This window comes from Sabethes cyaneus, chromosome 1, assembly GCF_943734655.1.
Source record: "Sabethes cyaneus chromosome 1, idSabCyanKW18_F2, whole genome shotgun sequence".
In the NCBI taxonomy this organism is placed as follows: Eukaryota; Metazoa; Arthropoda; class Insecta; order Diptera; family Culicidae; genus Sabethes; species Sabethes cyaneus.
This window is the reverse complement of record NC_071353.1, coordinates 66,409,773-66,436,458: the sequence shown is the minus strand read 5'-3', so window position 1 is coordinate 66,436,458 and position 26,686 is coordinate 66,409,773. Positions and strand designations below refer to the sequence as shown.

Genomic DNA, 26,686 nt, shown 5'->3' with positions numbered 1-26,686 from the left:
AGGGGCTGGAGGACGACAAGAGGGGATTTCTGAAGGGGAGAATATGATGGCCATTGACAAAGGGTAGGTTCAAAAACGTAAAAAGGTTTTGTGTCACTTTATAGGGTTTATCAAAAAGAAGATAGATTCACAAGTGGCTGGGGGACAACAAAAGGGGGCAAAGGGTAAACACATTGAAATGAAGAAAAGGGTTTTGTTTATTGTGCCTTCAGCAATTTTACCAGAACTAAGCAAATTCATATTTTAATAATAATTATCCTGTACTTACCAAATACACTGAAAATATACTTGTCGGAGTGGTGCAGTGGGGAGGCAATAACAAAAAACTGATGGTTCAAATTACTAAATTGCAAGCATATGTGGGACACGCAGAAAAAGGTGGAATCTCCGCAATATTGCGTTATGAGAATTTTCGTTACAATGGCAGTATAAATGTATATTCTAGTTTGTGCACTGATATATTGGCTCGCACCACTTTTTTCTCAACTAAAAAGTCAGTAACTTATGGAATTATCAACTCGCACACAAATTTTTGAGCTTTCAATTAACTTGTTTTTTGGCAAACTATGTACCGCAATTATCAGCTATCAAAATCATTGTGTTTCAGTTTTGTGGTTCGACAACTTTTCATATGCATTCTTTAAAAAAAAATAAATCTTGAGCAACATGTCAAAAGGTCCAATGTGCAAATAAGAGATTCTCTTCGTGTTTCCTCTCTTACGCTTATCCCGCAGATGAAAATGCACTTGAATGCATTTGTTTAGCATGAAAGGGTTGCTGGCGTAATCAATAACGTTATTATTTAAGAATAATTGGGTTGAAATGCATTTATGCCGCCTAAGAGTGGAGACGAAAAGAAAATCTCTCTTTTGCACTTGGACTTTTGACATGTTGCTCGTGAAATATTTTTTTAAATATAGGTCAATATATACCAAAAGAAAATGTCCATATTATGTTTTGTTCGTCAGATATTTTTATCCAGGTTTTAAACTAATCATAAGTTTTGCTTATTTCGTACAATATCGTACAATTTTTGAAAATAAGTTTAAATTTATTTCAAATTTATTTTACAACATTTTCCTGCAATAGTGATTAAGAAATTATCCTAATGATGTGCATATATGTTTTACCTCCCCTCAGGTATCGCATTCAACAAGGTAGTTTCGACGATTTCGCTATCGACAATATGACGGGCGTGGTGACGATTGCCCGCAAGCTCGATTACGATCGCCGGAATACCTACCAGATGGAAATAGTTGCGGCGGACCTGGGCACGCCCAGCCTTTCCGGCACAACAACTCTGACAGTTAGCATTATTAATAGCAACGACAAGGCTCCCTATTTCACGCCGACAACTCAGCGGGCGGAAATATCAGAGGATGCATCCATTGGGACGCTAGTCCATACTTTGGTCGCTTTAGATCCGGATGTGGCATCCAGTGAATCGTTGGATTACGCGGCTACCGAGCCAATCACCGCTGTTGATAAAAATGGCAAAGAAGTTAGAGACTCGGAGGATTTCAAAGATATGTTTATTGTGGACCGAACCGGAAAGGTATTTGTGAACAAAAGGTTGCAGCGTGATGAGTTTGCAGTAAGTCATATAACTTTTGATACAAATGAACTAAATGGAAAATGGTATTTTTTTACTTGCGTCAGGTCATACGTATTACTGTTCTCGTGACGGATACTACTGCTCCTTCGGTGCAGCAAGGCGAAGGTCTCCTAATAATAACAATCATTGACGTAAATGAAGAACCACCGGTAAGTTTAATACCGATAGGAATTATGACTATAACATAAATATTCGTACGCGAAAATTTCTCTTTATGGATAGAGGGAACTCAGTATGAAATTTTTTGATTGTTTTGACTGCGGAATTAAAGTTTGCTTGCATCTAGAAGATGCAGAAATAAACAATATTATATTTTTAACGTAAAAATGTAATTTTTCGAGAAACATATTTCTGCTTGTTTCAGAAACGAATTTTCCTCTGCAGTTACGATACATTTTCTGGCTTGGACCTTATTCAAAAATATCGGTTTTTTGCAAAAGATATCCGTTTCATTGCAAGTAAAAGCAAAATACCCTCCGTCTCCATTACATTTTCGGTACTTATTTTCTTTAAAAAATTATATCTCAAAAACAAAAAAATGTAAGTCACTAACTCTTCAATAAATTTTGTGAAAAGAGCTTATGATTATGACGGTTGCCGTCAAGCAGCGAAAAGAATAATCGGTTTTATTGCTGCTGTCAGCAGAACGTAATAAACCTACTTGTGCTTATGACCTGACTCTTCAAGAGGTTATAAAAGCTTTGTGAAGGGTGGGCCTCTTGGTCGGAAGGAAATTTTATAGTGGTCATCAGAAGGTTCTAGTGTAGCTCATAGTTTTATTATTATGAAATTGGTCATGGAAACCACTAGAGGAACGTAATAAAACTTAAATTGCTGCTTGAGTTGTGAGACACCAGGAAGGTGGCACAGCGAATAAAGGAGGGAGCGTACGAATAAGATTCGTAATTCGTTGCGTTTCACCACGGAGGGGGCACATCCGCAAGTTTGAACCGACTTTTAATTCAAGCTACTCATATAAAACCGTACTCGAACTAGGTCCTCATGTTTCGCCGATATTACAATTTGCAAGCATTAAAGTGTCGGTAAGTCTAAAGGTTTGCTCCATGCGTTTCTGGTGCTGTATCTATGAAATAACTTTTTCAGCTGATAATATATAGGTAGGGTAACCAACCTATTTTGGACCCCATCAGCAGCTGTACATAATTTGGACACTTTCATTTGTTTTTGCTGTGAGTGGCCAAATTATGTACAGCTACTGATGGGGTCCAGAATACGTTGGTTATCCATTTTGCTACCTACCGTATGGAGCTCGATTAAAAGGTGTGATAATGATCACAGATTAAAGGATATAACAATTTCATTTACTCTCTATTGGGAATACTTCTTCCATCTGCGATTATCATAAGCCCAGAATAGAGCCATTTAAATACATATTGCTTTTTTGATATAATTTAAATATCACATTCAATTAATTGGTAATTAAATATCACATTCAATTAATTGGTTTACTGGCATATAATTTAAAAATTTCAAAAAATGACATATAGAAATTATTATTTAAATCATCTGTATATTAAAGAAAATGCAGCATGCGTTTTTATGAGTTTATACCGAAAGTGAACATAAATGTAAATTTATAAAATATACGCTATATCTCTATTAGGGAGACCAATTGAACGGAAATGGGTAGTAAAACGACATTCTATCCGATAACAGCAGCCATCTTTAGTCAGATGGCTAGGCACCATCACGATGTGCCTTTTACGACCCGACGTACCAACAACAACAGAATTCAGTCAATTAACGAGTTGTCGAAGGGTCTTGCGGTGATGGTGCTTCTGAAGTAGCAGCGTAGTAGCCAACTAATTAAAATGAGCTTTTCATGCTTTAATATATTCAATTTCATCCTGTCACTGGAGACATCCTTTAATGGCAGGACGCAATATTGTTGTTTGTGAAATGATGAATGCTGAATCGGTCTACTTAGCCCGAGGCCCGAAGTTATATGGAAAAGGGATGACAAGAAAAGCACACAGCCGCTCGGTGTGTATCCTAGAGATTTACGATGACAAAAGGGGTGGTAAAATTGATAAAGTTTTCAACTCCAAAAGGTTATGTAAGGGATAATTGAACAATTAAAACTTTATGTTCAGGTACTCTTGTGTGAATTAATCAGCATTTTCGTGATTAAACACAGAGTGATTGAAAATAAGCGTGTCGAATGTACTTTATTAGAAGCCCATTATGTTAATTGGTCTGGTATTTAGCTAAATGTGAAAATATTGTAACTGTAATTTGGTGATCGATAGTTAAATGAGGTCAGCCTCATTTGGTTCCGATGAAATCTCGAACTTTTCTCCGAACACCACTCATTTTTACATACTCATCGTCCATGAGGATGCATCTTTCGTAAGAATCTCATTCCTCATTGCACAACTTCCGCTCTCGTCTTTGGGCCACTAGAATCTGCTTCAGGGTCTTGTTTGGTTGCTTAGTGGTCCGAAAAGATCTAAAGTCTTCTCGCAGATGAATCCTTCTGACGATGTTTTGGCAGGCATTGAAAATCTTGGCGATATGATAATCCGACAGTCCTGGGTTTGCCATGAACATTCTCAACACCTTCAAATGCTGTTTCCAAAAACCATAAGTTCGCTACGACGCGTGCTACGATTCTGCTGATTTAAAGTATGCCGCTCACGGAAATCGCCGCACATGGCCGATTTAGTCAATTTCAACGATGTCGTAATTTCAACGACAACAACGACTTGTTGAACCTGTCCTAGTCGGATTTTTAAAGTGAGCGTCCAAAATTAATTTTTGGTTCGCGTCTTCCATCAAGCATAACTTCTTTGAAATTAATCGCGACAATCTTGTCAGCACTGAAAGAGAAAATATTTCAAAACAAATTGCTGTCAAAACATACCAGATCTGGCCATTAGGAGTGTTGCAGTAAAATAAACAGTTCTTTACAGTTTTTTTTTGGTTTTTTTAAGAAACACCTGAACATCACTGAGACGATTTAATCGATTTGAACAAAAAGGATACAAATGAAAACTGTAACCTCCAAAATAATGAAGTTTAATTTAATTCACTGAGACGGTTTAATCGATTTGAACAAAAAGGATTACAAATGAAAACTATAACCTCCAAATTTAATGATGATTGGGCTTGTGGTTTGAAAGTTGCATAAATAAATGTGAACAAAAAGTATTTAAACCATGTTTATCTAACATAAAAGTATTAATTCAATGAGAAACATTACATAATTTATTATTATTTGAAAATTACAATTCAGATCTTTAAAACAAATTGATAAAGTAAATTATATGACGCTCACAAATATTTACGCACCCTGAGAAAGAAAATATATTTATTGCATGCAGTACGTTCTAGTGATTTTTACTATGAAATAAGGTAGCGTCGTGCGGGGTTACTTTTGATGCGGGCGGCTGCTTTGGACATACTTAAACTATAGTTATTTTGTAGAAATAATTGATAATTTTAATCTATATAATTTATTTAACCAACCATTACGGCTCTAGCTATTATACGTCATAATCCCTTTTGAAACATTATTGTTATAATTATGCATGAAATAAATCAAGCTGGAATTTAATGTATAAAATAATTTCAATTGTTAACAGTGAACTTTAATAAATGCATTCATTAAAAATAGTATAAGCAAAATAATCCAGTGCAAAAATCCTTCAAAAATGTCACTTGAATGAAGCTATCTAGCGCGAAATGAACCAGGGTTGCAAATTAAAAATTGTTATTTTTCCGGCTCTAATGGCAAATAGGGCGCTAGATCAGATAGGTTGAATCGATGGATTATTTTTCTTTATCGAGATCCGTAGCCCCGTCTGGTGCAAATAAACCTCTATTTGACTTGTTATTCTAAGGAAACCCCGAAAAGGCAATATTGCATGCTGATAATATTCTAAATACATAGGAATTTAGAATGCTGATGATACATATGAGTAAATTTACTATAATGAATAATGTATGGTGTAAAAATCTCAATAGTTTAAGTTCAGCTATACAGAATAAATATCCCCGTTTGACGGTATAAGGATTTTGATAATTGATAATTAAAAATATCATCTTAATTATAGATGATCCTGAGAAATTGTGGAGTAATTCCGGTGTTTCTTAACCCTTTACCATTTTTGATTGAAGAATTTTTTAGCTGTTTTTCATCTCCAGCTGTTGTTGTATCAGCGTTGTATCAAAAATCTGCTTATAGCGAACGATTTACAATATATCCCGCTAATAAAATAAATGATAAATCTCTATTACTGTTTCTCAGAATTCTAACAAAATTTCTAAAGTTTGTAGAAAGCCGTAAGTGAAAAGAGCTGTGCACTTTCGTGTTACACCTTCGAGGACTAACCCTCCAGCCGTAAAAATGCTTGCACAAATCGGTGCGATGATTCATTTCCGGACGATAAACCTAAAAGAACGTGTCGTTGTATGCTCCATTAAGAATCATCACCTTGGCACGTACAAAGCAAGAGCTGCTCACATACTGACAAAGCCTTCGGAGGCAAATCTTTCTCTACAGCGATAATCTATCCGAGGTGGTCTCGGTTAGAGTGAAACTCTCTTGTGGCTAAAGGGAACACACGTTTTAAAGTATCGATGATGAATTGCGAAAATGGTTGAGAACATCCTTTTTTTCTCCTACAGCAAATCTTGGATGGTCTATGTTCGTACCTTGTCCAAATTGCTGGTCCTACATTGTCCTGGACAGACCACACTACTGTTTTCTTTCTCCGTCTATATTTCGGTTTAACATTTTGGTGTCTAGAATGAAGGCACATGCAGCCCAGGCGATTACAAAATGCTTTTGCGGAAAGATTTTCGATGGCAATCCGAGACGGCGGCACTACGTGTGCTAGGGTGGTACAACGATAGTCCTGCCTGTTTTGTGATTTATGCTCTTTTCGTTTCTCTACCCTCACCGGGTGTGTGTGTGTAATCCCTTTCTATTCGTAAAGCTGACGATACTAGGTATGGCCATTATTCACTGTTTATTGCTGTCAGTGCTGACGCCACCAATCCTGTCTTCGATTTCTTCCCCAGCAAATTTATCATATAATTTAGCCGCAACTATTGTTCTAAGAGTTTCTTCCACTTCCATTTACAGCTGTTTGTAGCACCGTGGACCCAAGCGGAACCTCGTTACCGATTTGAAGTATTGGAAGAACAGCCGCTCGGAACTATCCTAACGACGATGCAAGCAACAGATGCAGACTCCACCGTCGCCGAGTACCGGATGACAGATAACAGCTATTTCGAGATAAACAACACAACAGGTAAGCCTTGAAAACGTTTATGCTCATATATTCCAACAGCATGGTAATGGTGTGTGCATACCCGGTTGCTCTAGCGATGACCCACCATTCAGTACTCGAGTAAAGGAAAGAATCTGAATGAGTGATTTATGTTCTGATTTTATATCTTGTTATGTGGGGATCCTTTGGTACTGGAATGCTTCTAACCAGTGAACCATTTACAGCTGAGTACCTAGAAGTGTGTACATATATTGCCGAGTGCACTATGCAAACCATTTTACTCACATAATGTGGGGAAGTACAGTCAAGAGCGCTATTGAAATAAAGGGAGCGCATGGTAGGTCAGCAGTTATGAACGATCGATACTTTCTTAACCGAATCTGCTAAAGGATTATTTAAGACTTAAAAACTGTTTATGTAGCATGGTCATTAAAACGTTTAATTTTTAAAACGGCAGAAACTATTATCACGCATAGTTCAAAAAGAAGATAAAGGAATCCCTCGAATAAGGCGATGGGTGGTGCTCTACGCCCACTGCGATATCTCAGCTGTTCATCAACCAATAAAATTGATTTTTGGTAGTATAATGGGCTACAGCAGGTATTAATAATATAACAAAAATAATCTTTTTGGCTAATGGATAAGGCCATTACAAATATTTAAAAAAGTTTTTGTCCCTCCGGTGTTGGGCCGCTGAAGAGGCGGAGGCGAAAAAAAAACAAAGAAAATTTTTTAGTCGAGCAAAAAAATATGGATTTTGGGCATTTTTACTTAGTTTAAACGTGAAAACCAACGTGCTTATAATAAATACGTTGTTATTTTTCATGCAAAAATCTACGAACAAAAAGACAAAAACCAAGGATGGTTCGATCACTTTGACTCAATTTTGATTCATTTGACAGTACCGTCTCAGGCGAGCAAAATTTCTTGAAATGAAGTATTGGACATTTGTAGAACTAGTTATTATCTACAATTTTGCTGAACAAAGTTTTGCTGTATCTTTTGTAGTTACGGTTCTACAATGCTAGTACCTCTTTAGTAACTAAATGAACGTTCATTTAGTCACTAATGAGTTACTAGCATTGTAGCGCTGTAACTACAAAAGATACAGCAAAACTTTATTCAGCAAAATTATAGATAATAAGCAGTTTTACAAATGTCTCATACATCACTTTGTCAAATTTGGCTCGGCTGAGGCAGTACTCTTTAATAAATCAAAATTCAGTTAAAGTGATTGAACCATCCCTGACAAAAACGAAAGAAAATTTTTTTGGCCGAGTTTCGGAAGTTCCACTGTTTGAACTTCCTTTTCTATGCCGTGCTAGAAGTGTTAACTCAACTCGTACACTCATTTTTCGAGTTTTTCAGACTGTAGAGCCCTAGAGCCCACAGACAATTGATTATTTTATAAAGAGAACTCATATCCTACAAATTATTTTTGTAGGATGTTATTTTTGCCCCCCGATTCTTTAGGCCAATTTCCAAGGGGGGGGGGGGGGGTGACAAAAACTTTGAAAATGATTTGCAATGGCCTAACTAAGAAATCACCATGGGCGTACAGTACAACCCACCGCCTTATTCGGGGGATTGCTGTATCCCTTTAAACACGGAGGGTTTTAGTTACGATATTTTTGATTTTTGGATCGATGTAAATTTTTTTATCTCTCGAGATACCAAAACCAGTGTATTCTACACATTTCAATAAATGTTTGCTAAATTTAGCAACCTACACAATTGTGTAGGTTCGGCCTTATCTTAAACCATTGCACTATGGGCAAAAACGAGCCGAAAAAACGGACGCAATTAAGATATGGCCAGATTTTGTCCAAGTCCAAAGAAGTCCAAAGAATTGAATAGGGTTGACCCCGTTTAGTTTAGAGCGAGATCATCGCTTCAAGGCTTATAGACTTCAGCTTCTGAAGCAGCGGAACGGTCGTTAGGTAGCTATGGAAATACACGCAACTTTTTGCAAGTTAAGTTTTTACTAACTTTAATACAACCGATATACCGGAATGTCCAGATTGGCTTAAACATTCAAATGTTGATCCAAGAATTTGTCTTAGAAAATCTCGTAGTTGAATACATCATTTGCCACACTTCTTTTTTATTTTACAATTATAAATGACCAGTTTTAGGTACCGGTAGTACTCTAAACGGAAGTTCCGTAGTGTGGAGCATGAACGAGTGCTCTACAATATAATGTATTCATTCTTACTGGCCCAAAATGAGATGGCAGCAGCAGATTTCGTTTTATTTCATCTGTTACTTATGACGTGAAAAAATAATCCCACTGCGATCTGGAATATCTCCGGGAAAACGAATCCAAAATTTGCTAAAATATTTTTTCATTGAAGGTCAATCTAAGGTGGTTCTTTGAAGACAAGTTGTATAAAAATCAATCAAAAAATAGTAAAGATAGAGCCAAAAGTTTTATGGCAAGTACACTAATTTTTGAAGTCCCGGCGGGAACGTAAAGGTAAAAGTAGGTATACAATAAGGCCGAAACTGCACAATTGTAGGTATGAAAATCAATGTACATAAGTAAGTTGTAAAAGTTATTTCCCGTAAATTTTTAATTACATCAATTAGAAATACTTATTACCAATCATTTTTTATCCAAGCAATTTCGAAATACGGATCCAATAAGAAAATACGACAGATAAAACTTTTTGCTGTTTGCACAAGATTTTGAAGACTAGACAATAATTAATCCAAGCACAAAAGAAAACTTCTTTTCAGCTATTTTTTATATTTTCTACGAGTTACGATGTTTACACAAGAGATTGGTGCCATATATATGAAAATACCACGTTTAGAAAGATAAGGAAAAATGGTTAAAAGTAGTCATGTCTCACCTACACAATTGTGTGGGCTCGGGCTTAAAGGGATATAAACTCTTAACTGAAATGCAATAGGGTAGATGTACCAGTAATAGTGGGTGTACCAGTAATAGTGGAAATCATTTCAAAATTTTGGCGGATTTTAGAATAGTTCCAAAAATTTCAATTTTCAATTGTTAAATATATATTTGTCAACAGTTTTATCTAACGTACATGTAGTTAAAATTTAGGATGTTGGTACAGAAATGATAAATTCCTTTTGAATAGACCAATAAGGTGTAATTGACTAAGAAAATGGCTGTTATCCACCTGCTTCCAGGCTCACTGCAAGCGTTACTAAGGGCGGTAAACAAAATTCCACTATTATAGGCAAATTTTCCACTATTAAAGGAACATTACCACTACTTTAGGAGCACAGACTAAAGCAGGAAAAGCAATATTTTATACATATTAACCAACAGAATCGTATAATTTTGGTATGTATTTAAAGCCAACATTATGGTGCACCATATTAGCATATAGTTCAAATGGAAACTGGTAAATTGAGCACTCTAATTGCCTTTAAATACTATCCCCTGACATAAGTCCTCCATTACTGGAGCATGAACCCTACGTGAAATATAAATTCTGAGCATTTCCGATGAATATTGTTTAGTTAAGAATATTTGTTTATTTACTGGTCTTCGACTATGTAGCACAGACAGCTCGTAATATGTATAGACTTATTCTAAATTTAAAGGTAGGGGTAGTGCCGGTAAGACCGGCACTGGGGATAAGTCAGGCACCCCTAGAGTTTTACTAGACAACATTAATTAATTGTGTTATTAAACTGTGAACATGTTAGTATTTAGATATTTTAAAACATGTCCGGCATCCTTCGAACTGGGTAAGACAGGCTATTTGCAGGTCGCTGGCAACGCTCATTCTGCGTTTATCTCGCCCTGAATCATCTTGAACTTATTTAAAGTCTTTCATAGAGAAAAAATATGTTATCCATTGTGGTAAACGTTCATTATGGCTGCCGTACAAATACCGTATTTTTGGTTATCGTCTGATTAACAAATCAGAAAACTGGTCGCTTTCACTTTCGTATCTTCGTGCAACGTAAGAACTATTGAACTAGTAATGTAATGTATATACTGGACACTATCACTTATTGTTCTTACAAAATAAAAATGAGCATTTACCTTATTCGCCAACCGGTTTCGGGTAGATGTTACCCATCATCATGGCTAGGTCCAACTGATTTTGATAAGAGAGTAGTTACAACTTAAGCTTTGTTAGATGAAAGAGCGGCGATACTATCGGAGCATCGTCTTCATTCATCAAACATTGCTCAGCTGTGGTGATATGCAGCGACTCCCAAGCGTTTAAATGTGATGACTTCCTCACTGGTTTTATTAGTTTAGCACTATTCCAGTTTATTTTATGCTGATGATTGGTAGCATGCATCGCGACACTAGATTCGTTCACTCGTTCGTTCTCAGTGCTGGTCGCTTTCCTGTATGTTTACGGTACTTATTAGCATCTGATCATTAAATTTCTAGGTCCATAACTTGACTTTCATTGTACTTGTCATTGAATTCTGGTGCGATTCAAGGTGGCATATGAAGGGTTTAGTTAATTTTAAATTACTTCCATTCTCATATTTGTGTTCCCGGCAGGCTTGCCATTCCCTCACTCATTGTGCAAAAAGTGCAACTTTTTTCATTCAACACAATGCACAGAGCTGCTGCCATAAATGAGAAATACATCCACGCAATGAGAAACAGACCAAAGATAAAGAGAAATATAAACAAACTTTAGATTCTCATTGGGCGAAAAATGAGAAACTTACGAAATCGCTCGTACTGCAGCAAGCAACGGCACGGGAATTACATTGTCGCCATGTCTATCATCCACTATCGTCATATGCAACATTCTTTGTACTGTTGCCGCGGCGAGAAGTCTAAACAGTTTTTTTGTGCCATATCATGGGCAGCCAAAAGTGTATTAATACTTTGTTGCTCAGTTTATTCCTCAATGAGAAGAACAATGAGCAGGTTGCTGAGCAATCGCGATCAGTAAAAAAGAGAAAAGTTCAAACAAAACGGAGCAGTATAAATCGCGATTGAGTAAAGTGTGAATTTTTCTCTTCTCTTTTTTTATTCTGAGGAGGAATCATCCCTAGTTCCCGGTTTCGTATTCCGTATTCTGCCCATATCTTCAAATTCAGTAGCAACGTATTGAACATTATCACTTTTAATTTAGTAGTGACCGCTTACAAATCGGTTCAGTAGTTGTCGAGTAAATTGATTGACAAAATTAGGTGCCGGTCTTACCCCCATGGATGGGGTGCCGGTTTCACCCGCACTGCTTGATGAACACAATTTTTTTGGCTGTTTCAAAAATTTACTGTATTTTGTAAAATAACCGATCAAAAGCACTGACAGTCTCATAACTTATTGAAAACAGAACAAACACTGATACTGCGAAGAAAAATTAGCAATATTTGATCTCAGACCTGACAAAATGATCATTTCCTTTAGGGTGCCGGACTTATCCCCCGTACCCCTACTTCTGGTTACATTTAATCATAACGGTCAGACAAAATATTAAATTCACGAGAACATACGTCAATTGGATTACTTCGGGCGAAGAGAGTACGATGCAACGGCAGTTGAAAGAAATCCGCTCGTCGGGTATGCCTAGGTGGTACGTTGAACCGAACTTGGCCTAGCAGCTCCGGGCTATCAATATTATTTTCTAGAAGATCGTAGATAAACAAGCGTTGCAACATAGTTCTCCTGTTGGTCAAAGTAGGTAGGCGTATAAGAGCACATCGGTGTTCATATGGAGGGAGACGAACTGGATCATTCCAGGGTAGCATTCGCAGAGCATATCGAGTGAAGTGACGCTGGTCGTTCAATCTGGTTGATATGGATAAAAAAATACAGTCAATTTCCGATGTAACTACTCGAAAAAACTTCAGGTCGTCGGCAACCATATACTTAGGATACCTTATAGTTGAGCATAAATCGTTTACAAAAAGAACAAATAACAGCGGCCCCAGGTGGCTTCCTTGGGGTAGTCCAAAGAGTATTTCAAATAGAATAGAGCTAGTTCCATTTACGCGAACAAATGCACTACGACCGGTAAGGTATGATAGTATCCATCGTGTCAGCCACTCGGGCAATCCGATTTTATCAAGCTTCGCTATCATCAAATTGTGCGGTACCCTATCGACGGCTTAAGCAAAATCAATATACAGGGCGTCGACTTGTTGACGCTTCTCAAGTGCGCTTTTCAGTGAAGAGACATATTTGCCCATAAAAGAAAAATTGGCTAATGTGCCATTTTTTCCAAAACTGAGGTCATAATATCACATGATAATATACACTTTAAAGAAGTCCTCATGAAAACCCATTGTGAAAAAATGCATTTCCGGAGGCACACGACGTGAAACAAATTTGGCTAATATCCAAAATAAATGAGAAGTTGGCTAGTATCCGTGATGATATCAAACCGCCTGCGCAGCAACCGATGTGTTCTTATCTTATTTCTGCATTTTTTCTTTTTTTTTCAACCTGATTATGTGGTGTGGTTCCAGGCGTAAGGCTAGCAATCGTAAAGTTTTTGGATCGAATCTTGTTTTTTTATTGCCTCGACAGCCTACACGGCAGGATTCGCAGCTCCCGTTAACGACAGCATGATGAAGCTGCTTCCACCTTCTAATTTCAAGCGCTTGAACCTCACGCTTCGATGGTAACTTGTTCGGTGTGCACAGATTAGATATTTCATCGTCCACTTCGTCCTCATTTGTGCTTACGTACTGTTTTAAATAGTTTAAAACCATTTTGAATACTCACCAGCATAAGATAATTGACAACGTTAGCCAAAATTTTTCGCTGGATTGTCAACTCTCCTTGTACATATAGGGTAAAGTGGTGCAGAATGCACCGCTTAAGCAAAACATCATTTTGCAGAGCAACGGCGTGTTTGTTCCACGTTTTTCAACTTCTAGAAGACTTTGGGATCTTTTTTACACTTACTCCTGGTGAAATTTCCAGTATTTTTTGTTATTTTTGACGATTTGTGGCAAGAGTCAAAATCATTATGTGGGGCAGAACGCCAAAGCCCGTGGACAAAACGCACCAAGTTTGCCCAGCTAGGCGTTAAACGCAACCAAAACATTTACATTCAATCACGTGTTGTATAAACTTCTAAAACTAGGCTGCCGAAATGGCGGAAGCTTTTGTTATAGCGCTCGTTACAAATGCTTGTTTGCTGAGATACAATTGGCAATAAAATTTAATCATATACTTTTCTCCAATGTGTGATGAAATATTGTAAGTTAAACAATGTACAATTAGGTTTAAGGCAAATTCTAAGTCCTATACAATACATAATATTGCTACATTTTTAATAAATAATCCGAAACAAAAGATGTACTGCAAATTAAAAATATTTTATAACTGTTCGATCCCGCTGTGATGCATTCTACCCCTGATTTGTATTTTGAAGTTTTTTGCAATATATGTGAAAAACATGCCTAGTTAATGCCGTTTTTGTGATGAATCATCGAGTATAACAGTATATCAATTAGATAGACTGTATTTATTATGAAATTTGCATACCGACTAGTGGTAAAAGTTTAAGAGAAAACCGTGATTTCTTACATGTGGAATGAGATCGCGGATAATCGCTTGATTTTATTGGATGTGGCTATGTTTAATGCTTTTACATTCTGCACAATTATGAATTAGCTTGTTTTACACCAAAATAAAATGCGCATTCATAATTTTACCAAATAGTTTCCGCGTTTTTATGCAATTAATAGCATGGGCCATTCTAAACCCCCCCGGTACGTTCTGGACAGTCTTACCCTAAATGAAAAAATGGCGTACTGCGTTGCCATTGTTTCAGTTCAATGGTATGGCTTCGGCATGTATAAAGGGTAATATGCACATTAAACAGGTTGCCATTACCGCGTAAAATCTCTTTGACAGACAAAAATAATAAAATTGCATTTTTCTCAATTTCATGTTCGTGGCATATTAGCCAATTCTTCATTTATGGGCAGGGTGATCGTCGAGCGTTTTTTCACGAAACCATGTTGCCATTCAGAAATGATGTGATGAACCTTCGGGAAGAGTGAGTCGTGGATGTTTTAGTCCAAAATTCTTTTGAGTAACGCCCAGCTAGCACCAACTCGTATATCAATGTACGAAAGCTATCGTAAATATCTCCTAACAAACTCGAAATCGTAACTAAAGCTGGATAAAGTGGGATCAAGTTGATTTACTGTCGTATATAATGATAATGACTGACATACATACGATTTTCAGTACAAAATCGTAGAGTAGTACGGAATGACTCGCGCTTAATCGGATATTATCGTATATAAATACTTATATAGTCGTAACGCTCAAAATTATTCGTAATCACGTATATCGCCTCCAAAATAGTACGGATATGCCAATTTTGCACATGAAATACGATTTATTTAGCATGTATATCTGTACGTAATGCTGATTTTTACCTTTTTTATACATATGAAAATGCTAACTGGGCGTTTAGACGTATTTAGATGGGGTAAGGAGAAATACTACAAAAGCGCTTATGGTATCTAGGTCCAGAGAGATCAGAGATTATAACCGGATTTGAACCCAATCTCTGATTATAGCTTGGTTCGACACATGCACCTTCCAGCATTGGACAAAAGGTAGGAGTCACAACGACAACTTCCATCGTTTCAAAAAATATTAATATTAATGCCTGACCGCATTTCAAGGTCAAAGACTAAAAACACGAGTTTGGTCAAATACTTAAAAGAAATTATTTGACGAATTGGTAAAATTGATGTCCTCGATTTTACCAATTCGTCAAATAATTTCTTTTAAGTCTACCAAAAATATGCAAAAAGGCTTTGGATTCAACAAACTGGCGAAATATGGCTCCTGGCGAACTATGGATCCTCTACCCTATTTATCTTAATAATGGTATTATAAGGTACCCCGGGGCAAGCGGGAATACGGGGTAAGTGGAAACGGAGCTCATAACTCTCCTCAACCTCATTTTCTCCAACCGAACCTTTCTAGAAATGAAAGATACAACTCAAACGCATGTATTAAAATTATAGATTATTTATAACAGGCATTCCAAACATCAAAATTGGACTTTCAATTTGAGCGTTATTTTCAATTTGCGTTGTAAGTTTGACGCACCTTTTTATAAATGATATTTTGACCACAGGCTTTACGTAAAAGTACCTGTTTTTCTGACAGTAGGTAAACATAATGAGTGTTTTAACAAATTACACCCGAAAACTAGTTGTTTAATTTGACAAACGGCACTAAAAAAATGGGCCAAAATAAGGTCGGCACTTCAAAGCACCCGGGGCAAGTGGGACCTATTAAAAATAAAATGTTTCAGCACAAAACTTCTTGTCTTAATACATTTTTTAGATGAACTATCGAACATTTTCAGTTCAATTACATAATATTTATACCAGTAAAGCTTTAAAATAAAACCGAAAAAGACTAAACCAAGGGCCCCCAAAAAAGAAGCCCACATGCACAGCTTGTGAGGGAACAAACAGTTTGGTCACGTTTTGGTTACACCTAAACGATGTTAATTGAATTTGGAAAGTCAAATTTGATATAATTAAGCAAATCTGCAACTGGAATTGAAACAATAAAGTGTTGTGGTTATTAAAACGTAACTATCTCTTATGAGTAGCTCTACCGAATTGGGCATGGTAGAACAAACAGATCATAATCGTATTTTCGAGCTATTTAACAATGATTAATCCTAAATTACGTCTCGCAAGAATTGGATACAACTATATTTCATTACAATAATGCTTTACAGCGTAATTGCTCACGATCTGTGTTTTATTTAAATTATAAAGTCGCCCGTTGTGTTCTGATTTTGTTACGCTATTTTTGAATGAACCCTTCGTACAAATATTGTTTTTGATTGCTTCTTGCAATGCTTTAACATTGCTGTTTATTAACTTACACAATTTAGTATTATTTTATGCTTTTTAATCAAATTTGAATATAGGTCCCACTTGCCCCGGAAAATATCGCCATAATTTTGAAAATTCTCTTCCAGATTCATTTCATGTAAATTGATAGGCCTTTTTCGTAATTAATCCTTCGAAGTGATACCACTGAAGAGTTTCTGTGCTAAAAGAATTTTGAAATAATCATAGGTATAGAAAACACAGTGGAATAAACCCAAACTATGCATTTTTTAGGTCCCACTTGCCCCGGTGTACCTTATGAATCATTTCTTCAAGGAAAGTTCGCTGCGCCTGGAAAACTGTTTTAGAAGGGTTGTTTTGTATGCAAAAATTATGATTAATAGGGTAATGTCGTTATCGTCGGGCCACTGTTATGGTCGGGCCACCACGATTTGTTCAGTTTTAGTAACTCGTGATACCTTTGTACAAGCATTGTAAAACTTCTTACTGTGACAGCTAACTTTTCACAATATTGTGAGTTTCAATCGTGTATTCAAAACACGCGTACTGAATTCACTGATAGAAACAATACAAAAAAAGTTTTGCAGGTGCACTTAACTTTTCTTCAAGAAATGATTCATGAAATGCAATTATCGGGATAAATATTGCAAATTTATTAAGTGTGTCGTGCTCTTTTCGAAGGCTATTGAAAAATCCCGTCCAGTTAGGTATTTGGGTAGGGTAAGGGGGAAAATGCTACAAAAGCGCTTATTGTAAAGGTCGGGCCACTTGTGTAGCCATGGTTGGACCACCATAATTTTAAGCACAGAAGCGCAATTTTCGCTAGAGAACGTCAGTCGCGTGAAATGTGATGAAATAAAGCCTAATTAGTACAATAAAAACCTAGATTGTTGTTGATTTTTCATTGCAGTAGTACACATCGGAAAACGCGATTGTAGTAAAATTGATTTTACAAGATCACCAAAAATTTCGCAAGGATGTTATTAAAAATAGGATATATACACTTATATGGGCCGTTGCTCACGATATTCATTCTTTTGATGTCTCTACATAGAGTTTCAATACGTATTTCTTGGATTAAGAGCGGTGGCCCAACCTGTACAACGTGGCCCGAGTATGACAACATTTTTTGTCTTCATGTAAATGTCTATAACTTTATTATTTTTTAAGCAATCAGTTCAAAATTTTCCAGAAGTATAGCTTATTCTTAGACCTTTCCAACGATTTATTTAGATTTAAAAAAAATCTTTTTAAAACCGATGTTATGGGCGAATGTCAAAAAGGTGGCCCAACCACGACGACATTCCCCTACTAAAAATCATGATTATATCCAATTTATATGACATTAGTTCTACCATATATAATTTATTGTGACATTTGAAAAGGCACTGCCTTAATTTACAGAATAAATAAAAGACAAATATAATAGAATAATAATGTAATAATTTTTCGTTTCTAACATTCATAGGGCTCATCCGCAGCAAAGCCCGTATCGACTATGAGCAAGTAAGCATGATTAATTTTAACGTTGTGGTTGTGGACACCGGCATACCACAGTTATCGTCGACGGCTGAAGTGACGGTGGATGTTATCAATGCGAATGACAACGATCCAGTTTTCGAGGCACCAGAGTATCAGATGACGGTTCTAGAGAACTCGCCGGCCGGTACAGTTGTTGGTTCGGTTACGGCTGAAGACAATGATTTGGGTATGTACGGTGAAATAACCTACTCAATAGTGGGTGACCACAGTGTCCACTTTGCCATTGATCCGGATACCGGTGTAATTACGGTGAGAAACACATCGGCACTCGATCGCGAGCGAGAATCGGAAATCGGTCTAACTGCAATCGCTGCAGACCGGGCACCGGAAGCGATTCGACGTTCGACTACGGCACCCATTAGCATTAAAATATTGGACGAGAATGATAATGCACCGACATTTTCGCAAAAGATTTATCACGCCACGGTAGCGGAAAATGCAGCACTTAATCCTCCGGCTGCAATCTTGCAAGTAAGATGTTCTTGTACATTTACACCAATTAGCGATTCGTTAATGTTTTAACAATATGATCAATAACAATTGTTCATTTCTGTCTGCAGGTTAGTGCCACCGATCCGGATGAAGGTGCGTCAGGAGATGTAAAATATCGCATCCTCAGGAGTGATATTCAGGACACCTTTCGACTGGACGCTAACTCAGGGATTTTGTATCCAGGGGTCAGTTTACTCGGGTTAAACGGTAAGTAACGTTCACGTTACATACTACTTATACTTTGCCAAAGAACAATTTTTCTTTATTAAACATCTATCCAACAAGTTTTATCGTGTCGTTCAAATGTTTATGCTGTATGAAGTGAAACAAATTGGATTTCTAACAAACCTTTGAATTTAACCTTTGAATTTAAGCTATTACATTTAGTGCACTTTTGCTCTTAACAGTGCTGTTAATATGTTTATAAAAGTAGTAATAAAATTCCCCCACAACCTCCCGATACCAGCTTTAAAATCTTTTTACTGTCTATAGCTAGGGTGATTTGTGTATTTTGGACAGGTGTTACGCGTACGCTATTAAATCACATGTGAAAAGGGCCTAAGTGAAAATGAGAGATTCTCTTCCAGTTTCCTCTCTTACGCTTTTCACGGCGACATAAATGCATTCCAATGTAATTTTTCTTTACCAATAGCTAGCAAATAATGTCAACAACCGTTTTATGCTAAATTAATCCATTTAAATGCTTCGCTGTGATGATTGGAAGAGAGCAGACGCGAAGAGAATCACTCATTTGCACATAGGCCCTCTGCACATGTTGCTCTAAATTTTGTACATTTACGGCAAAATCAAATGGAAATGTTCAAAATTGCGTATGCGTAACGCCTGACCAAAGTACATAAATCACCTTAGAAGTATTTTACATGGCTCATCATTTGTCTCGGTGATCTAGACAGTCTGACATTGATAAAACATTGCACTATGGGCAAAAACGAGAGAAAAAACGGACGCAATTAAGATACGGCCTACAGGCTTATAAAATATAGGTGATCTCATGTAAAATTTTCCGGAGAATCGCGTGGTGCCGACCTCTTTCCTGTTTATCATCGGGAAGTGCCCCATTTTGCTCATTTTTCCCTAGTTTTAATATTTTTCACCCTTTTTGGACTGTTCCAAGCAAGACTTTGAGAATACAAAAGTTAAAAACCTAATAATTTTGTGTTAAAAAGTCCGCAGAATCGAATAGGGTTTATCTCATTTAGTTTAGAGCACATTATTTTTTTTTGGTTGAGCTCCCGTTATCAAACCGACCATACCAAAGGGGAATTCAACCAAGAAAATTAATGTGCTCTAAAATAAATTAGATAAGCCCTATTCGATTCTGCGGACTTTTTTATACAAAATTAGTCAATTTTTGCGGTTTGTTTTCTCAAAACCTTGCTTGGAATAATCCAATAAGGGTGAAAAATGTTAAAAATAGGGGAAAATGTGCAAAATGGGGCACTTCCCGATGACAAACAGGAAAGGGGTGGGCACCACGCGATTCTCCGGAAAATTTTACATAAGATCACCTATATTTTATAAGCCTGCATGCCGTATCTTAACTACGTCCGTTTTTTCTCTCGTTTTTGCCCATAGTGCATTGGATGCCTGTTTTCTGTGTTGTTACGGTCTTGATCAACTAAACTAAATGATAGTTGACTGCATTTGATATTTCATGGAGAAAGTTAGGAGAAAGTTTGTTAAATAGCATATTTATTTGTTTCTAATTGAAAAGTATGAACACTTTTAGCCAAATTGGAGATTTTTTGTCTATTATGCGAAATTGAAAACTTCAATGTAAATATTTTATAACGATATGAGCTAACTACATTCTCTAATAAGCCCAGCTTGCAGAAACAATTTTTCGTCTCTATACCACAACATCGTTTTATTTTTTATGCAACGGATATAATGTAACACTTTGGCCCTTCTACTTTAGTGATATATTTTATTGTCAAAAGTCACATTAACCCGAAACCATATATTCGCAGCACCATTTTTATCGCTATATGTTTTCATCCGTAGGTCAATACCGCATAGAAATTGAAGCTCGGGACGGGCTAGGATCCGGTCCCTATAGTGATACGGCCGTTATAATGATAGAAATACAAAGCATCAATCAGCATCGACCTGTTTTCATCATGCCAGCCCTGTACAATGCATCGGTAGAAATTCCAGAGGTACTGTAAATCTTTTGTCCTATTTCTTTTTGTCGTTAAGGATCATTCGAAATTCGTTCGATTTTTGGAAGTTTATTCTTTTCCATTCAACAAATATTTTGTTTTGACCACGCGATCAGCTAAAAATAAATGGAATCGGTGAATGGAATCGGAGAATGGAATCAATTGCTAGAAGGCAACCAACAGAATGGTTTTTCTTTGCTGCAAACTTTTTTCTGTTTTTGACAAAGGAAAAGCTTTTTACTACAATTTGGTATCCAAATGAGTAAATAATGTAAAATAGAAACAACGCTTTATCGCTTGTTAATAAATATATTGATTGCGTTGATTAAATATTGTTGGATTGTACTTCAAAGTTGTACTCATAGGCAATGCGCTCGTACTGGTAACTTATTTACCACGGCATATGAACTGTTTCAAATGCTTTTATGAAAAGCCGCATTTCATTCAAAATCCTTCTTTTTTTCATTGAAATTATTTACCTAAACATGATCACAATTTGGTTCATTCTATATTTTAGAAACCACGTGCTGCCAGTGCATACAGGCTACCGTTTATGAAACCGTTTTAATTGAGTTTTTCGTTAGTACCCTATTGAAACTACTTTTTGCTTGTGGGAAAACCTGTACGTTCATTCGCCTGGACATATTTTGATGGACGCATTCTGTCGCCTCTGGCACCAATCAAAGGCTTCATACACAAGCAGCGGTCCCAGATGGGTGACGATTGAAATATGTTGCAGTAGCAGGTTGAATCCTAAGCTGCTGGCAACACACCATACCAGCGTCGAAATGTAAGCCGGCTCTCTAATAGGCGGCAAATGTCGACGCAGTAAAACGTGTGGCCATCGGCCGGTTGCTCATTCGGAATAAATTAGCACCCATTCTAAGCCTGACAGCTTCGATGGCAGCATGTGGCACGATGATGATAGGATATTTACGACCACCAGACATTGGCAGCCTGTCGACTTTACTGGCTGGAAACTAAAATTGCTCGGTATTTTTTGTAGCGTTGTATTCAAACTGCGTCAATACTGGTTATTAGATATCATCGACGAGGGGATGGTTCCTACTATTTCTGAATACTGTAAACTCATCAAACTGATAGTCTGTATTTTAATTACATTTTGTTTCAGAATTTAGCAATGACGGATTATCTTGTGATGACGGTAAAAGCGACCGATAATGATGACGGGACGAATGGGAAAGTACTATACCATTTACAGGTAGGTAGTGCATGTTTTAGTTCTTTGTTCTGAACTTTTTCAATTTATGTCGATTTTACTTGTGATAGTTGAAGTTTAACAATGATATTTTCTTCATATATTTATTCATCAGTAGTTATGATTCCGTCAAATGTTTTCATTGTCAGATCTATTAAATGATGATTATCTAACTTTTTTTTTTGGTTTTTGGCGCTAGCGATACAATCGCGTAATTTCACCTTTCCCGGACGGCTCTGCATATACACTGAGCAAAAAATTGTCCGTACAGTATTCAAATCCCTTCAACAGTTTGGGTCAGCCCGATCGCGGGCCAATCGTCGCTAATTTCACAGGAGTCTCAGAAGTCGGAATTGCTTTCGGTCTGGTCAAGCCATCTTGCGCGGAACCTCCCTGTTCTTGGTACTGGTGGGATTGTTGAGGACTGTTTTAATCGCACTGGTATACTTACGGTGTGTCCGGCCTACCGTTGCCTACTGGATTTCGCGTGATGTACGATAACAATCTCTCTAAGTAGTACCTGTTACTTGTGATGCATATATCTCCGCCACTTTCTGCCTTCAGTTTGTAGTCCGCCAAATAGCGCCGGCAGCACCTTTCGCTCGAACACGACTAGGGCGCGTATGCCCTCCGTGGGCAGCGTCATGACTTCAAGTCCGTAAAGAATTACCAGTCTAATAATGGTTTGGTGCATTGCATGCTTCGCACGGCCGCGCTGGGTCTCCCTACTAGTTCTGTTGTCCGCGATCACAATTAATTCCAAATACACGAACTCCTCTACTACTTCTGGTTCATCGCCGTCAACGGTTACCGTCCATGGGAAGCTCGCGTTTGTTTCTTTTGAGCCTCTTTCTTTCATGTATTTGGTCTGCGACGCATTTATTTTTAGCCCAATCCGCCTAGACACCCCTTTCAGTCTGGCGTAGATTGCAGCCGCCATCGAAAAGTTCCTGGCTGTAACATCAAAGTCATCTGCAAAGCCTAGCACAGTCACTTGGTGAAAATTATGCCTCTCGTTTCAATGACCACTCGTCGGATCACCCTCTCAAGAGCGATATTGTAACATGCATGCAGGATAAGCCGCCACCTTGTCTCAACGCTCGCCGCGTTTCAAAGGAGTTCGAGAGTGTCCTCGAGATACGCAATAAACACATTTATCGATCTAATGTAGCACTGATATTAGTCACGTCAGTTTGCCCGGAAAATCGAGTTCGTGTGATATCTGCCATAGCTGGTCTCGATCGACTGTATCATATGCTGCTGATTTCAAAATCAATAAAGATGTGATGTGTGGGTACGTTGTACTCCTGACATTTCTGCAAGATCTGTCGGGTGGTAAAAATTTGGTCCGTTGTCCCACGAGCCCCCATGAAGCCCAGCTGATAATTCCTTACGAAACCTCATGCTGGCGATGATAGCTGCCGTAACAGGACCTGCTAGAGTGTCTCAGCCATTTTTATAAAGCGTTTCCGGTAGGTTGTCCTTAGCAGCGGCTTTGCTGGTCTTCAGCAACCCGTTTTCTTGCTGGATTTTTCGGAGATCAGTTGTTGAGACTCTACTATCTTCCATGGGCGCTCCTAGGTTGACTTTCGTACCGCCTCCTTCTGCAACTTCGTCATGATCGAAGAACTACTTCCACCTGTCGGCCACCTCGCGCTCGTTTGTGATTAGATTCCTTCCATCGTCCCTACATATGTCAGGTTTCGGAGTGTAACACTTACGTCACGAGTTTGGTTCACTTTCTCGTAAAGCTAGCGCGTGATAATGTACATGTTGTGTACCCCGGGGCTCTTCACTCAGTGCCACAGCACTAACACCTCGAAAGAACGCAGTGCCTCATCCAATATTCGTGCATAGCTCTCGGTAGACCGCAGATTATCTAGCTGCCCGATGTTCAGCTGAGGAGGACGGCTTTGACGTGCCTGGTATACGGTTGACAGTTCTGAGCGCACAAAGTCGAATGTGATTGTCAAAGTCAATATTCGCACCCCGTAGGGAGCGCATGTTCGTGATGTTAGAGAAAAATCTGCCATCCATGAGAACGCGCTCAATCTGGTTAATTGTATGTTGGTCAGGCAACCTCAACGTGGCTTTGTGGATATCTTTGTGTGGAAAAAGGTGCTTCGGAACACCAGGCTTCGGGAAGCTGCGAAGTTTATACATCGTTGACCGTTATCGTTCGTGTCGGTGTGCAGGCTATGGGGTTCTATCACCGGTCTATTCATTTCTTCCCTACCTATCTAGGCATTCATATCCCCGATTGACCTTCGTGCGGGCAGTGCACGTTGATGATGCTGTAATTAAAGAAACGGCGCTCTATCCTCAATAAAGGGTGCCCTACATCAAATTGCGTCACGGAAAAACGTCTTAGAAAATTACCTAGTAGATCGATCCTTTTCAAACTTTCAGACAATATAATATAACCCTTTAGTAAAATATAACCATTCGTAAAGTACTAGCACACTTATTTCATTAAACTTTAATACCATAACCGTATGCTCACACCTTACGCTTAACTCCACGCATAAGGTTCTGTACAACATCTGGGTACAGTATCTTCTGTACGGAAACCCACTTCTTCTTCATATCTTCCTCAGATTTGACCATAATAGCCCACTATTTTTCGATTGGCCTTAGTTTCATTGATGGGGGGGGGGGGTCCTTGGGTACGAAAGTGACCCCATTGGCTTCGTACCTTTCCAGGATATCCTTTGAATAGTGGCACGAATCTAGTTCCGGCCAGAAGATCGTAGGGCCCTCATGTTGCTTCAACAGAGGAAGCAGACGTTTCTGTAGACACTCCTTGAGGTAGATCTGTCCGATTACAGTCTCGGTAGTCACGAACAGCGCCCTCCGTTTGCCACATCAGCAGATCGCTTGCCAAATCATGTATTTCTTGGCATTGAAACAACATGGCAACATTGAATGTTTCTGCTTCCCTACTTCCTCCGGAACATCAAACTTGTACTGAACGGAGAAGAACAGTAGCGTCGGAAGCAGCCGGAAGCCCGCCTTAACGTAAGTCTCATCATCCATGATGAGACATTGAGGCCTCGTCAGCATCTGGGTGTACAGTTTCCGGGTCCGTGACGTTCCTACCATTTATTTTGCCGTTTGTCACGATTTGGAGCCTCTTACACTTTGTCTCTCGCGGTCACATCCCCTATCGAAGCATTGGGATTCCGCTTAAACGCTTTCACACACGCTTGTTATCCCAATCACTAATAGAACATCCATTCTTACCGTATTTCTCCTTCCGTTCGATGCTCAGAGTTTCGTACGTTCAATCACACGACTCACCGTTAACTGCACGATTCCGAGTTACTTTCCGATGCCCCGATGAAAGAGTTGATGTTTTACCAGGTGCTTGCGCAAAATTAACCCTCGCTTTTGGAGTTCCAGAGCCACATACGAAAATGAATTGACAATATGAGAAATATTTTCAGAACAGATTTCCTGACATGTTCATACTAATATCACAACATTCTGACCATGCGTTCAAAAGTTATCATCTTTCAAGAGTTCCGAAAAATTCCGAAAAAATTATGGCGCGAATATTCCCTTTTTTACGTTTGAAGAAAAAGGATATCTAGAACAAAATGTTCGATCTCAAATTTTTCCCATGAGTAATTTACATGCTTTTTTTTCAATTTTGTGATATATTTGAACTGAAAGAATATTTGGGTAGAGCGTTAGGCATAAAAAAACTAAAAAAAGAAATTGGACTATTTCATACCTAGCGGTCCACCAGATAAATATTTTCCCATGAAAATCAACACTCGAGCTTCTTTTGAGTGTACTTTCATGACAAAGTAATTATTTGCTCGATCGCCATTGGCGTAGCTAGGAAATTTCCCTGGAGGGGGCCTAGGGGGTGCCTTCCAAAAAATTTTTGATTATGATCTTGTTACTCTGACTGTCACCGATAGCACAAGGTTTTGTAGGGAAATACCAGGTGGGCTTGATGAGGGTCCGCGCAATTACCAAAAATGTCGGGAGTACAACCAGCTATAGAAGATAATGCACGAACACGGTTTTCCGAATAAACTGACGCAACTGAGCAGACCTACATTGGAGAGAGTGTTGTGTTTCGTGTGCATCTCGGAGATACTTTCGAGTTACTTTGAGACGCGGTGAAAGTTGGGACAAGGTGACGGCTTATTTTGCATGCGATTTTTTGCGATGTTGAATACGCACTTGAAGGGGTGATTCGAAGAAATCGGAATCTAGGACGAGTGTTCTAAACATAAATGCGGCCAAGACCAAATACTCACAGGAAACAAACACGTGTCTCTCGCGGACGGTAACTGTTGATGGCGACGATCTAGAAGTGGCAGATGGGTACGTGTATTTGGGATTGCTGGTGCACACGGACAACAACACTAGTAAGGGGATCTAGTTGGGTAATTAAGCGGGAAAATAGGCTTCCTTTGCCCTTCGCAAAACGCTAGGCATACGCTATGTTCGAGCGGAAGGTACTGCGGGTAATATTTGGCGGAGTACAAACTGTAAGTGGAGAAAAATGGCTCGACCAGGACGAAAGTGATTTGCGACTTCTGTGACTGGG

General features: G+C 38.3%; 1 protein-coding gene across 3 annotated transcripts in view; it reads left to right on the top strand.

The window, feature by feature from the left end:
- Nucleotides 1–26,686, top strand: part of LOC128732850 (cadherin-87A) — a 473,132-nt gene that overhangs the window by 427,148 nt on the left and 19,298 nt on the right. For all 3 annotated transcript variants that reach the window (XM_053826265.1, XM_053826266.1, XM_053826264.1), the window contains 7 exons: nt 1,141–1,594; nt 1,660–1,764; nt 6,726–6,894; nt 18,152–18,696; nt 18,786–18,924; nt 20,743–20,897; nt 22,033–22,122. In XM_053826265.1, the coding sequence (XP_053682240.1) occupies nt 1,141–1,594; nt 1,660–1,764; nt 6,726–6,894; nt 18,152–18,696; nt 18,786–18,924; nt 20,743–20,897; nt 22,033–22,122 (1,657 nt within the window). The remainder of the gene's footprint in view (nt 1–1,140; nt 1,595–1,659; nt 1,765–6,725; nt 6,895–18,151; nt 18,697–18,785; nt 18,925–20,742; nt 20,898–22,032; nt 22,123–26,686) is intronic.